This window comes from Carcharodon carcharias, chromosome 1, assembly GCF_017639515.1.
Source record: "Carcharodon carcharias isolate sCarCar2 chromosome 1, sCarCar2.pri, whole genome shotgun sequence".
NCBI lineage: Eukaryota > Metazoa > Chordata > Chondrichthyes > Lamniformes > Lamnidae > Carcharodon > Carcharodon carcharias.
Window position 1 is genome coordinate 143,961,509 of NC_054467.1, and position 13,792 is coordinate 143,975,300.

The 13,792-nt window shown below is 40.2% G+C and overlaps 1 protein-coding gene across 1 annotated transcript in view; it reads right to left on the bottom strand.

Annotated features, from left to right (window-relative positions):
• Positions 1–827: 827 nt before the first annotated feature.
• guf1 (GTP binding elongation factor GUF1) overlaps positions 828–13,792 on the bottom strand; it is a 35,377-nt gene continuing 22,412 nt past the window's right edge. Inside the window, exons 15-17 of the mRNA XM_041196739.1 lie at positions 10,591–10,710; positions 8,968–9,004; positions 828–1,479 (exon numbers count right to left, since the gene is read on the bottom strand). Of these exons, the coding sequence (XP_041052673.1) occupies positions 1,342–1,479; positions 8,968–9,004; positions 10,591–10,710 (295 nt within the window). The 3' untranslated portion in view covers positions 828–1,341. The remainder of the gene's footprint in view (positions 1,480–8,967; positions 9,005–10,590; positions 10,711–13,792) is intronic.

A 13,792-nucleotide genomic window follows, 5' to 3' on the forward strand; every position in this document is an offset into this window, starting at 1 on the left:
TTAAAGTGGTTGACAGAAGAAGCAATGGTGGCATGAATTTTTTTTTTTTTACACGCAAATAGCTAGGACCTGGAATGCAGTGGCTTTGAGTGTGGTGGAGGCAGATTCAGTTGTGACTTTCAAAAGAATTGGATAATTATCTGAAAAGAATGTGTTTACAGGGCTATGGGGAAGGGGCAGAAGAGTGGGATTAGGTGAGTTCTTCTTGCAGAGTTGGCAACGATACAAGAAGCCAAATAGCCTCCTCCTGCACTACCACTATTTTATGATTCTATTCCATTGTGCACTGGCCAAACGTATCCTTCAATTAACAGCTTATGGGAGTTTACTGTGTGCAACAAGGCTGCCATGTTTCCTATATAACAACAGTAACTACACATCAAAAATACTTCATTGGCTGTAAAGCACTTTGAAACGTCCAGTGGTCGTTAAAAATGCTATATAAACAAAAGTCTGTCTTTCTTTTTCTTTTAGTTACCACAAAGAAGGAGCTTAAGCTTTAGTGCATCTAAGATGTTGAACTCAGCAATCATTCTGGAAATAGTTCTCATTTCTATTTTTCCAAAGCTCCACAATAGAAAACATCAGATGGTAGGCCTACTTCATTATGCTTCAATAGGATTCTGTGAAGGTCAAAGTCAACATCTGGTATAAATGAATCTTGCTGCTGATGCTGTGTTCAAGAGGGGAGAAATAAAACAGGTGATAGCACCACTCCTATTTATTGGAAAACAGCCCAGTTTATTTTGTTTAGCTAATCATTATTTAGACCAGTTGACCATACAGATACACTCACAGAGTAGATTTCAAATTCAATAGAATTGCAGTACAGGTTACAATTGTTTATTGAAACAATACATCGCTATTTGAATTTAATTCATTTGACAGATACATTACAGCAAAAATAAATATTTTTGAAAAAGTCACCCTCAGGTAATTAAGATTGAGTCATACAATATAATTTTACAACATTGGTTTTGTGGACAATGATTTAAAATAATTCACTGAGCCCAATGGCCATTAACATTAGAGGCTTCCAGTAATGAGTCAAATCAAGAGCTGGTACTGCAAGTTAGTAAATGCATAATCTAGTGGGACATCACTTCCAGTTACACTGTCCACAGATAGTTATCATGGAGACTGCATTTTTCTAGAAATATCACACAGTGATATTACTTGCATTTATATACACCATAGCATGTCAAAATATTCCAAAATCGTTTTTCTTTTAAGTGTAGTGACTGATGATATTAGCTTTCTACATGTGACATCTCACATACAGCAATGAGATAAATAACCAGGTTAAAGTAAAAGGAATGGATTTTCTATTTACATTTTACTCTATTTGTCCTTTTGTCTCTTGAGTACATTTATGAAAGCATCCTTTGGTATTTCCACATTGCCAATTTTCCTCATTCTTCTCTTTCCTTCAGCTTGCCTCTTCAGAAGCTTCATTTTGCGAGTTATGTCCCCACCGTACTGAAAATAATGAAAATAGCTTTTAAACAATCCTGCAAGCTATTGGTAGCGTGTTCTTTATACTTATAAATGTGATTTCATCAGAAGTGGTGAAGCAAAGAAATCATTCGCCATTGTGCCTGTTCCAGCTGCTTGAAACAATTAAAATTAAGTAACAAGGGAGGATGGAGAGACATTAACAACTGTCCAAGTACCTGTGATATTTAGGGTTACACACCAATTCAACACACTACCACTTCTTTCATTTTAAACTTTAACTATGCAATACATCATATTGTTCTTTTATAATTTGCAAGAAACTTAAAGTTTAGAAATGGTAGTGAACCTAAAAGGCATTTTATCACATTTATGGTCAAAACTTGGGGCAGAATAAACACTCGTGTATTCTGTACTTATGACTACAATGAGAAAAGTTGGAATCAAAGAAAAAACACTTCCAGCTATTATTTATAAATATAATGCAAGTACCCACAATACTTTGAAAAATCTGTCTAAATCTTCCAAAAACATCTTACATTTATAGGGCATCTTTAACATAGAAAAGTACCCAAGGCAGTAGTAGTTTTAAATGTCCTTGAACATAAATGCTGTTCATATCCTCAAGGTAAATAAAGCCAAAGAATTAATGCTTGGCTCAAAGATTGGTGTGGGAGGAATGGGCTTCAGTTCATGGGGCACTGGCACCTGTACTGGGGTGGAAGGGAGCTGTTCCTGTGGGATGAGCTTCACTTGAACCATGCTGGGATCAGTGTCCTGGCGAATTGAATAACTAGGGCTGTAGAGAGAGCTTTAAACTAAATAGAGGGTGGTGGTGGTGGGGCGGGGGGGGGGCCGTGGGTGGGGAGGAGGAGGATGAGGCAGGAGGGGACCGCGGCGGTTCTGGAGATGGGATATGCAGGCATACAAAGCAAAAGGATATGATGGTATTGCAGGGCAGCTGTTTAGGTAATGATACCCAGAGTGTGACAGGAAGGGACAGAGTGTACAAACATATTCAAAAAGCAGCAAATAGAGTCAAATGAGGAAAAATGGTGAAAAGGCAAAAATTAATGGCTCTTTACTTAAATATACGTAGTATGCGGAACAAAATAATTGAATTAATTGCACAAATAAGGTTAATGGGTATGATCTTATAGCCATTACGGAGACATGGGGCAGAATTTTCCCCCTGTTGGGGGACGGAGTTTAGGAGCAGGCGCGTGGACGCATACCTCCGATTGGTGGTGTGCCGCCATTTAACGTGGGCGGGCCAAATAAGGCCCGCCCAGTGTAACGTCCGCCAGGAAGCCCCCTGTGCGGACGGGGGAGGATTCCCTGAGCTGAGAGTGCACTCTTTTGCGCATGTGATGTAAGAATGCACTCATCTCCCTGATGCTAAGTGCTGCCTCAGGAGATCAGCTCCTGTCTGAAAAAAATTTAAAAACAGAAGAAATAAATTTCCCTGATATGTCCCCTCATGTGACACTGTCACATGAGTTGGGACATGTCCATCACTTTCATTGACAATTTTATTAAAAATTCTAAAACCTACATGAAGCCTCATCCCAGCCTGCCTGCTTAAGTTTGGATGGGCAAGCCCATTAATTACTTTTACTTTGTCAATGGCCTCAATTGGCCATTGACAGGTCGGCGGGTGCACAGCTGAATCAGCTGAGCCCCCGCTGACCTGAAAATTGAAATGAGGTGGGATGACGTCGAGAGTTGCGCCCGACGTCATCCTGCGTCATTTTACGCCTCGGCGAGCAGGCCCCACCCCCTGCCTGGGAAATCCTGGCTATGGTTACAAGGAGATCAAAGCTGGGAACTAAATATTCAGGGGCATGTGACTTTTTGAAAGGACAGACAGAAAGGAAACGGTGGTGGGGTAGCTTTGTTAGTACGAGATGGAATAAGTACAATGGCAAGAAATGATCTTGGATCAGAAGATGTAAAATCCATAAGGGTGGAGGTAAGAAACGACAAGGGGAAGACGACACTGGCGGGAGTAGTTTATAGGCCCTCTAACAGTAGCTATGCTGTAAGGCAGAAAATAAATCAGGAGATGTAAAAAAGGCAGGACACTAATCATGGGTGACTTTAATCTTCATGTAGGTTGGGAAAGTCAAATTGACAGGGGTAGCCACGAGCAAGAATTCATAAGCGTGTATTCCGTACAGTTTCCTAGAACAATATGTTGTGGATCCAACCAGGGATCAGGCTATTTTGGATCTGGTATTATGTAATGAGGCAGGTTTAATGAATGGTCTTGGAGCAAAAGATCCCCTAGGAAACAGTGACCATGGCATGGTAGAATCTAGCATTCAGTTTGAGAGTGAGAAACCTGGGCTGGAAGCAACTGTGCTAAACTTAAATAAGGGTAATTACAAAGGAATGAGGGCAGGGTTGGCTGGAATAGACTGGGAAAGGAGTTTAGCAGAAAAGATGGTTGATGAAACAATGGCAGACTTTTAAGAAAATAGTTCATGATTCATAACAAAGATATATCCCAGTGAGGAAGAATGATTCTAGGAAGGGAATAAACCAACCATGGTTAACCGAGGAAGTTAAGGATAGTATCAAACTGAAAGAAAAAACATACAATGTGACAAAGATTAGTGGTAAGCCAGAGGATTGGGAAAGTTTTAGAAACCAATAAAAGATTACCAAAAATAAGGGAGAAAATAAACTTTGAGGGTACACTAGCAAGTAATATAAAAACAGACAGTAAGAGCTTCTTTAAATATTAAAAAAGGAAGAGAGAGGCATAGTGACCACAGGTCGCTTAAAGAATGAGGCTGGGGAAATAATAATGGGGAAGCAGGGAATGTCGAATAAATACTTTGCATCAGTCTTCACGGTAGAAAACACTAATTGCATTCCAAAAATACTAAATAATCAAGGGGCAAAATGGGGGAGGCAATACATACAATAACTATCACGAGAAAAAATACTAGGAAACTAATGGGGCTAAAGGTCGATAAGTCCCCTGGACCTGATGGGTTGCATCCTAGGATATTAAAGGAAGTAGCTACAGTTATAGTGGATGCACTGGTAGTAATCTTCCAAGAATCCTTAGGGCAGAATCTTTGGCGTGGTAAGTAGGGGCGGCGCCCGCTCGCTGAGGCGTAAAATGATGTGATGACGTTAGGTGTGTGTACCGACGTCACCGTGTGTCATTCAGATTTTCAGTTCGGCTGCACACCCGCCAAACTGTCAAAGGCCTATTAAGGCCAGTTAACTATCAATTAAAGCAATAAACTGAGCTGCCCATTCAATCTTAAGGTTGGCAGGCAGGCGAAGAGCCCAGGGGGCCTTCACATTTATCATGGAACCTCACCCATGGGCAGGATGAGGTTTCATGAAGCTTTTTAAAGGTTTGAAAAAAAATTTAATAAAATTCATAGGCATGTCCCAGCTCACCTGACAGTTTCACATGAGGGGACATGTCCTCAAAATTTTTTTTTCCTTAAATAAAATTTTTAAAACTTAAACTAATCTCCCTGAGGTAGCTCTATGCTCTTCAGCGTGCATGCCCCAACTCAACTTACTTCTCCCGCCCGCACAGGGAGCACACAGCGCTTCCAGGTGTGCGTCACCCTGGGTGGGCCTTAATTGGCCCACCCTTGTAAAATGGCAGCAATCGGCTATGTGCACACCTGCATCTGCTCCCGCACAACCCTCCCGATGGGGAGAAAATTCTCCCCTTAGAATTTGAAAAAGCCTCAGAGGATTGGAAAACTGCCAAACAGAGGGAGAGAATAAACAAGTAGTCCAGTTAGCTTAACATCTGTCACTGGGAAAATGTTAGGGTCTATTATAAAGGGTGTGATAGCATTTATAAATACATAGTATAATCAAGCAGAGTCAACATGGCTTCACGAAGGGGAAATCATGCCTGACAAATTTATTGGAATTCTTTGAGGAGGTAACAAGGAGGATAGATAAAGGGGAACCAGTACATCTAATATATTTGGATTTCCATAAGTCGTTTGAGAAGGTACCGCACATAAGGCTACTTAATAAGATTAAAGCCCATGGTGTTAGGTGTAGTAGATTAGCATGGATAGAGGATTGGCTAAGAAAGAGAATTGGGAGGACTGCAACCTGTAACTAGTTAATTGCCACAGAGGTCAGTGCTAGGACCACAATTATTTACAATATATATTAATGACTTGGAGGAGCGAAGTGAATGTACTATCGCCAAGTTTGTGGATGACACAAAATCAGGTGGGAAGTCAAGTGGTGAGGATGATGCAAGGAGTCTACAGAGGGATAGAGACAGGTTAAGTGAGTGAGCAAAAACTTCACAGATGGAATATAATGGGGGGAAATGTGAGGTTATGCACTTTGGCAGGAAGAATAGTGGAGCTAAATGTTACTCAAATGGAAAGAGACTGCAGATGGCTGCAGCACAGAGAGATTTGGGGGTCCTCATGCATGAATCACCAAAAGCCAGCATACAACAGGTAATAAGGGAGGAAAATTGAATGTTGGCCTTTATTTCAAAGGGAATGGAGTATAAAAATAGGGAAGTCATGCCAAAATTATACAAAGCACTAGTTGGACCACACCTAGAATACTGTGAACAGTTTTGGTCCCCTTATCTAAGGAAGGATGTATTGGCACTGAAGGCTGTCCACAGAAGGTTCACTAGCTTGAACCCAGGTATGGAGGGATTTTCTTATGAGGGGAGGTTGAGTAGGTTGGGCCTGTACTCATTGGAGTTTAGAAGAATGAGAAGCGAATTTATTGAAATATATAAGGTTCTTAGGGGGCTTGACAAGGTAGATGCTGTGAGGTTCTTTCCCCTTGTGGGAGAGTCTAGGACCACAGAAACACAGAAAATGGGGGCAGGAGTAAGCCATTCGGCTCTTCGAGCCTGCTCCGCCATTCATCATGAACATGGCTGATCATCCAACTCAACAACCTCCTCCCGCTTTCTCCCCATATCTTTTGATCCCTTTCGCCCCAAGAGCTATATCTAACTCCTTCTTGAAAACATGCAATGTTTTGGCCTGAACTACTTTCTGTGGTAGCGAATTCCGCAGGCTCACTCCTCTCTGGGTGAAGAAATTTCTCATCTCAGTCCTAAATCCTCAGACTGTGACCCCTGGTTCTGGACTCCCCCACCATCAGGAACATCCTTCCTGCATCTACCCTGTCTAGTCCTGTTAGAATTTTATAGGTTTCTATGAGATCCCCCCTCATTCTTCTGAACTCCAGCGAATATAATCCTAACCGACTCAATCTCTCCTCATATGTCAGTCCTGCCATCACAGGAATCAGTCTGGTAAACCTTCGCTGCACTCCTTCTATAGCAAGAACATCCTTCCTCAGATAAGGAGACCAAAACTGCATACAATATTCCAGGTGTGGTCTCACCAAGGCCCTGTATAATTGCAGCAAGACATCCCTGCTCCTGTACTAGCATCCTCTCGCTATGAAGGCCAACATATCATTTGCCTTCTTTACCGCCTGCTGCACCTGCATGCTTACCTTCAGCAACTGGTATATGAGGACACCCAGGTCTCATTATACATTCCCCTCTCTCAATTTATAGCCATTCAGATAATAATCTGCCTTCCTGTTTTTGCTACCAAAGTGGATAACCTCACATTTATCCACATTATACTGCATCTGCCATGCATTTGCCCAATCACTCAGCTTGTCCAAATCACTCTGAAGCATCTCTGCATCCTCCTCCCAGCTCACCCTTCCACTCAACTTTGTGTCATCTGCAAATTTGGAAATATTACACTTAGTTCCCTCATCTAAATCATTAATATATATTGTGAATAGCTGGACAGAGGGCATAATCTCAAAAATGAGAGGTCACCCAATTAAGACAGAGATGAGGAGGAATTTCTTCTCTCAGAGGGTAGTGAATCTGTGGAATTCTGTACCACAGAGGGCTGTAGAGGCTGGGTTGTTAAGTATATTCAAGGCTGAGATAGACAGATGTTCAATCAGTAAAGGAGTCAAGGGTTATGGGGAACAGGCAGGAAAGTAGAATTGAGAATTATCAGATCAGCCATGATCTCACTGAATGGCGTAGCAGACTCAATGGGCTGAATGGCCTACTTCTGTTCCTATGTCTTATGCTCTAAGAGAATATTTCTATCTGAATATATATTGAAGGGAAAAATATCCCTCCAATCACCTGTGATTAAAATACCTTTGAAATACAAATTAATGTTTCACAGGAAAACAAAACTTACAGTTGATCACGAGGACTTAAAGTAATTTTAGAAACGCCCACATTCTCAAAATGATTATATAATAAGGGCTTGTGCCCAATTCATTTGTCCTTCAATTGAAGTCAAATAGGTTGTCTCGGAATTATTAAAACAGCACAAGTGTCCCCTTGTGGATTTGTTAATGAACTGCAGCCATCAAACAAAAATTCCAGTAGACAAGTCAATTTATTATTTAAAAAATGTGAATACAGTATAATTTTATTCTTCTACTGTCAAATAATTTCTATTATTCAATGCCATTTTCTTTTAAACTTTTAGCTAAGCATTAATAAATGCTACCTAAGCTCTATAAACAGATAAATTACAGATTAAATAAGTGTGCCATATCTGGTACTTCCTTTGTACTGCAATATTTACGCTAACAGTCTAGATGCTCTAATAGGTTAGTAGTCATCTGAAAATTACCGTGTGGTCAGCAATACCAAAAAAACATTTTTTTTTGATTTGTGAGGGGCAGGATTTTCACTGTGGGCTTCTGAACCCCGCTGTCAGGCTGAAATGTCGGTCAGGAGCCCGCACCTGGTGGAGTAACAGTCACTCACTGTGATTTTTCCCAACACGGCCAATCCATGGATAGACTATAGCTTGCGGTCCAGTTAAGGACAGCAGGCAGGCTCCTGAAGCTGGAGGGCCAGTGGTCTATCAACTTGAAAGGAGCAACTGGCTGCAATGAATGTAAGCTTCAAAATGGAGGTGCCCTCTCTCCAAATTTGTAAATTTAAACTAAAATAATGGCTTTTGTAGCCAGGCCACCACTTTGGAGGTTGGGGGCTGAGTGTTGCAATGGATGGAACAACTTACTTCAGAATACTGACAACTGAAAAGTCTAATGAAGCTCCTTATATTCTGAATAACAAAAAAATAAATAATTCAGGTCGCTGAAGTTGCACCTTGTGATCTAGACATTTGGATCTGTTTGCCTAATTCAATGTGATATGTTCATGACACAGTCTTGGATCACATCATCACAGAATTGGTTTTTCAGTATTGCATACATCGATGTAAAACAGTAAATGAACTTCAGTGGATGTGAAGCGTTTTGAGATGCACTTATTAGAATCACTCAAGTGTCTTTTTCGAATTCTTATAAGTCAACTTTAAACAAGTTCAAATTCAGTTTAAGTAGACACTTAAAATTTTGAATCTAATTTAGCTTTGTATTGGTAACCTGTGTTTGTGACAGATAATCATAAAAAGGCTAATTTTCTTGCTAGGAAAAAAAAATGTAATATTTTGAAAAAACTATACTTACACATTTTGCCAATACATTTTTCCTCACTGCTTTAATACTGAAAAGAAAAGAAAATTAGTACAAATGTTCTACATATAGAAACAGATTTCTGTCAGTGCTTGCCATCATTACTCTGTGAAACTGATATCAGCTACTGATGTCCGGACAGATGCAGTAAAACACAGAAATCTAGAAATCACTGTCGGTCTTTCCCCACTTCCAGGTGTGCTGTTGAAAATGGAAATCAATTAGAAATTACTATTCAATGTGAACTTGCACTTTTTTATGCTTACTGCTAAAAAAATCCTTGAAAAGGTTCTGCCTTGTTGAATGAGGTATTTAATGGGTGCACTAAGCTACTGCTCAACACCCTTACTTGCCCTGAGAAACAAATTTTATACTTGTGGAATGTCAAATTTCTCAATTCAATGATAAAAAATTCAACAGATTTTAATATAATTAAATAAATACTTTTTTCAAAGTTTATATTTAAGCTTCTATCTTATTTCCATGTGTATGTTTCAACCTTTATTTTGCTTTCTGGAAAATTGTAAAATGTGAATGATAGAACATGCTTATTACTTGCTAGCTTGTTGGCTGTGGGAATTCTCCAATGTGTTTGGCTGCTTAGCCTGCTTGACAAAATCACTGTTGTGGATGCTAGCGATTCACTATAACTGACGCCAGAATGAAATTAATGTTGGGAAAAGTGAAATCCATGCTATAGAGATCGTTATATCTTGGTGGGCAGCATTTTTCAGTGTGAGTGGTGAGTGCCATCACTTTGCTGCTGACTGCAAAATCTGGTAAATACTTGGGAGCCTGCCATAAAAAAAATTAAACAATAACTTCTTCGTGGTATTTTTGAGGGTGAAAATTTTGTATTCTATGTGAATGTTGACAGAACTCTGATATTGAGTTAAAAGCTGCAGATCACTCCTACATAGTTACTCAATTAACAACTGTGTCGCAAAGGTATCCTTAATTTGGCTTGTGAATCTGAGCCAGTGACAGATCAGATAACGTAAGATTGATTGTGAAGTTTAACCTGAAGGTGTACAGCATTATATGACCAGTCATTCATCAATAATTGTTTCACTCACATTAGCTTACAAGTTTAGTCATCCAAGATACATTACGGGGAATATTTCAATTTCTGCATCTATTGTTAGAAAATCAATTACTGCTTTGTATTGCTTAATCATCATAGCCTAACACTGAAAGATATAATACTTTGCACAAGAGAAAAAAGTAGTATCAATCCAGTATAAAACTACTTCAGCAGCAAAGCCTTCAACAGAGGCTCATCCAAAACAAACACCAATATTTATAAAAATAAATTTTATTTACCAGATCAGACACCCAATTTGGAAAGCTGATTTCAAAACAGCTAGTTTCATTATGCTTTTGGTGTATTATTGCAGTGAACTATACTGTTATGTAAGTAAAATAGTAAACGTGCTTCAAAAATAATACGCTGGCTGTAAAGCACTTTGAGATATTCTGAGGTTGTGTAAGATGCTTTGTAAAGTGTAAGTTCTCATTCTCCATTTCTTAGAGGCAAAGCGCTACTGCTCCACAGAGTCATGATGAGATAATAAGGTCATACAAAGCTAAATTCTGGTAAATTAAACTGATACTCACGTTTCTCTTGCTATGATCTTGTTGCCTATCGCTGCCTGGATGGCAATCTCAAAAAGTTGCTGAGGTATTGTGTCTTTTAAACGTTCTGCTATTGCTTTACCAGTAGAATAAGCCTTCTCCCTGCAAGTAAGCAATGAATTAATTCTTTAAAAGATTTTATTGAATAAATAAATTACTGACAAGTATAAATCAATGCTGGATACACTGCAATCTTTACACATTTAATTGATCTTACAGCCTACTAAAGGAAGGACGAGGCAACCATGGCTGACAAGGGAACTCAGGGACAACATAAAAGCTAAAGAGAAAGCATACAATGTGGCGAAGAGCAGTGGGAAACCAGGGGATTGGGAAGCCTACAAAGACCAACAGAGGACAACTAAAAAAGAAATAAGGAGGGAGAAGATTAAATATGAGGGTAAACTAGCCATTAATATAAAAGAAGATTGCAAGAGTTTTTTTTAGATATATAAAGGGTAAGAGAGAGGCAAAAGTGGAGATTCGGCCGCTGGAAAATGTGCTGGAGAAGTAGTAGTGGGGAACAAAGAAATGGCGGAGGAACTGAATAGGTACTTTGCGTCAGTCTTCACAGTGGAAGACATGAGTGACATCCCCAAAGTTCAAGAGAGTTGGGGGGCAGAGGTGAGTATGGTGGCCATTACCAAGGAGAAGATGTTAGGAAAACTGAAAGGTCTGAAGGTGGATAAATCACAGGACCAGATGGATTACACTCCAGAGTTCTGAAGGAGATAGCTGAAGAGATAGTGGAGGCGTTAGTGGCGATCTTTCAGGAATCACTGGAGTCAGGGAGGGTCCCAGAGGACTGGAATATCGCTAATGTAACCCCTTTGTTTAAGAAGGGGGTGAGGCAAAAGACGGGAAATTACAGGCAGTTTAGCCTGACCTCAATCGTTGGTAAGATTTTAGAGTCCATTATTAAGGATGCTATTTCAGAACACTTAAAAGTGCATGGTAAAATCGGGCAAAGTCAGCATGGTTTCATCCAGGGGAGGTCATGCCTGACAAATCTGTTAGAATTCTTTGAGGAGGTAACGAGTAGGTTAGACAAAGGATGTTATCTACTTGGACTTCCAGAAGGTCTTTGACAAGGTGCCATACAGGAGGCTGCTCAGTAAGATAAGAGCCCATGGTATTAGAGGCAAGGTACCAGCATGGATAGAAGATTGGCTGTCTGGCAGGAAGCAGAGAGTGGGGATAAGGGGGTCTTTCTCAGGATGGCGGCCGGTGACCAGTGGAGTTCCGCAGGGATCAGTGTTGGGACCACAACTTTTCACTTTATACATTAATGATCTAGATGAAGGAACTGAGGGCATCCTGGCTAAGTTTGCAGATGATACAAAGATAAGTGGAGGGACAGGTAGTATTGAGGAGGCGGGGAGGCTGCAGAAGGATTTGGACAGGTTAGGAGAATGGGCAAAGAAGTGGCAGATGGAATACAACGTGGGGAAACGTGAGGTCATGCACTTTGGTAGGAAGAATAGAGGCATAGATTATTTTCTAAATGGGGAGAGAATTCAGAAATCTGGAATGCAAAGGGACTCGGGAGTCCTAGTCCAGGATTCTCTTAAGGTTAACTTGCAGGTTGACGCAGTAGTTAGGAAGGCAAATACAATGTTGGCATTTATTTCGAGAGGACTAGAATATAAAAGCAGGGATGTGCTGCTGAGGCTTTATAAGGCTCTGGTCAGACCACATTTAGAATATTGTGAGCAATTTTGGGCCCCGTATCTCAGGAAGGATGTGCTGGCCTTGGAGAGGGTCCAGAGGAGGTTCATGAGAACGGTCCCAGGAATAAAAGGCTTAACATATGAGGAACGTTTGAGGGCTCTGGGTCTATACTCGATGGAGTTTAGAAGGATGAAGGAAGATCTGATTAAAACTTACAGAATACTGAAAGGCCTGGATAGAATGGATGTGGGGAAGATGTTTCCATTAGCAGGAGAGACTAGGACCCGAGGGCACAGCCTCAGAGTAAAAGGAAGACCTTTTAGAACAGAGATGATGAGCCAGAGAGTGGTGAATCTATGGAATTCATTGCCACAGAAGGCTGTGGAGGCCAGGTAATTGAGTGTATTTAAACCGAGATATATTGATTGGTAAGGGAATCAAAGGTTACGGGGAGAAGGCGGAAGAATGGGGTAGAGAAACTTATCAGCCATGATTGAATGGCGGAGCAGACTCAATGGGCCGAATGGTCTAATTTTTTCTCCTATGTCTTATGGTCTTATGATCTACTCTGAGGGCTAATTTTGCAGTGTGTTTTACTAACAGCAAAATCAAGTATATACCTTCTGCAAAAGAGCACCACATTTAGCAGTACACAATTTGGGGAGAGAATGAAAACACTGGTCAGATTTTGCTGGATTGGAGCATCTCGTGATGCTCCCCATTAGTTCAACTTAATCATCACATTTAGGTTTTAAAGTTTTTGCCCACAAAGATGCTGGAAGTGCAAGTTAGCATTTCACAGCGAGACAAACAAACCTGGGATCTTGGTGAAAGGAGGGACAAACGGTCTATCTCTTCAACTAATGAGACATAAGGATTGAGAAATAAATTGAGGAAGAACTAGGAAAGAGGACAAATTAGAGTAGATGAATTTAGTGTCAAATCAGGTACCAGAAGAAAACTAAAGAGAGAAGGAGAAAGATTGGATTGAGAGAAAAAGAAACAGAAAGAATAAGTAAGAAAAAAAGAACAGTTCTGAAATCTCCTAATCTATTTCCCAATTTAGAGGAATGAGACTCTATAATTATAATTGTTCACTTTCTGGGAAAGAGAAGTTTATTGGCATTCATTGACAATTATCACATTGCTAAAATGATATTTCTGTTGTTAATTACTTTACGTAACTTTGTCTGGTGAGTTTCATGGGTAACTAATGTCCCAATGCACCAACTTTATGAAAATCCTGAGGAGGGGGTTGGTAAAGCGCGAGATACAGTTTTCACGAATCTTAACAGTGGAATGGCACCAATCGAACAGCAACTCGTGGCAACTCACAATTCACTGGGCTATCGCTTCCTCACTACAAGTTGCTGACTGATTTGCTCATTAATAACGGTATAGATCATTTGTTATTTGTTCAGCAAAATCTGGTCCACTATAATTATAAAATAAAGTTCAACGCCGAATCTCATGAATTCGGGGAGGTTTTGCCCACAAAATAGAAGTATGGAAA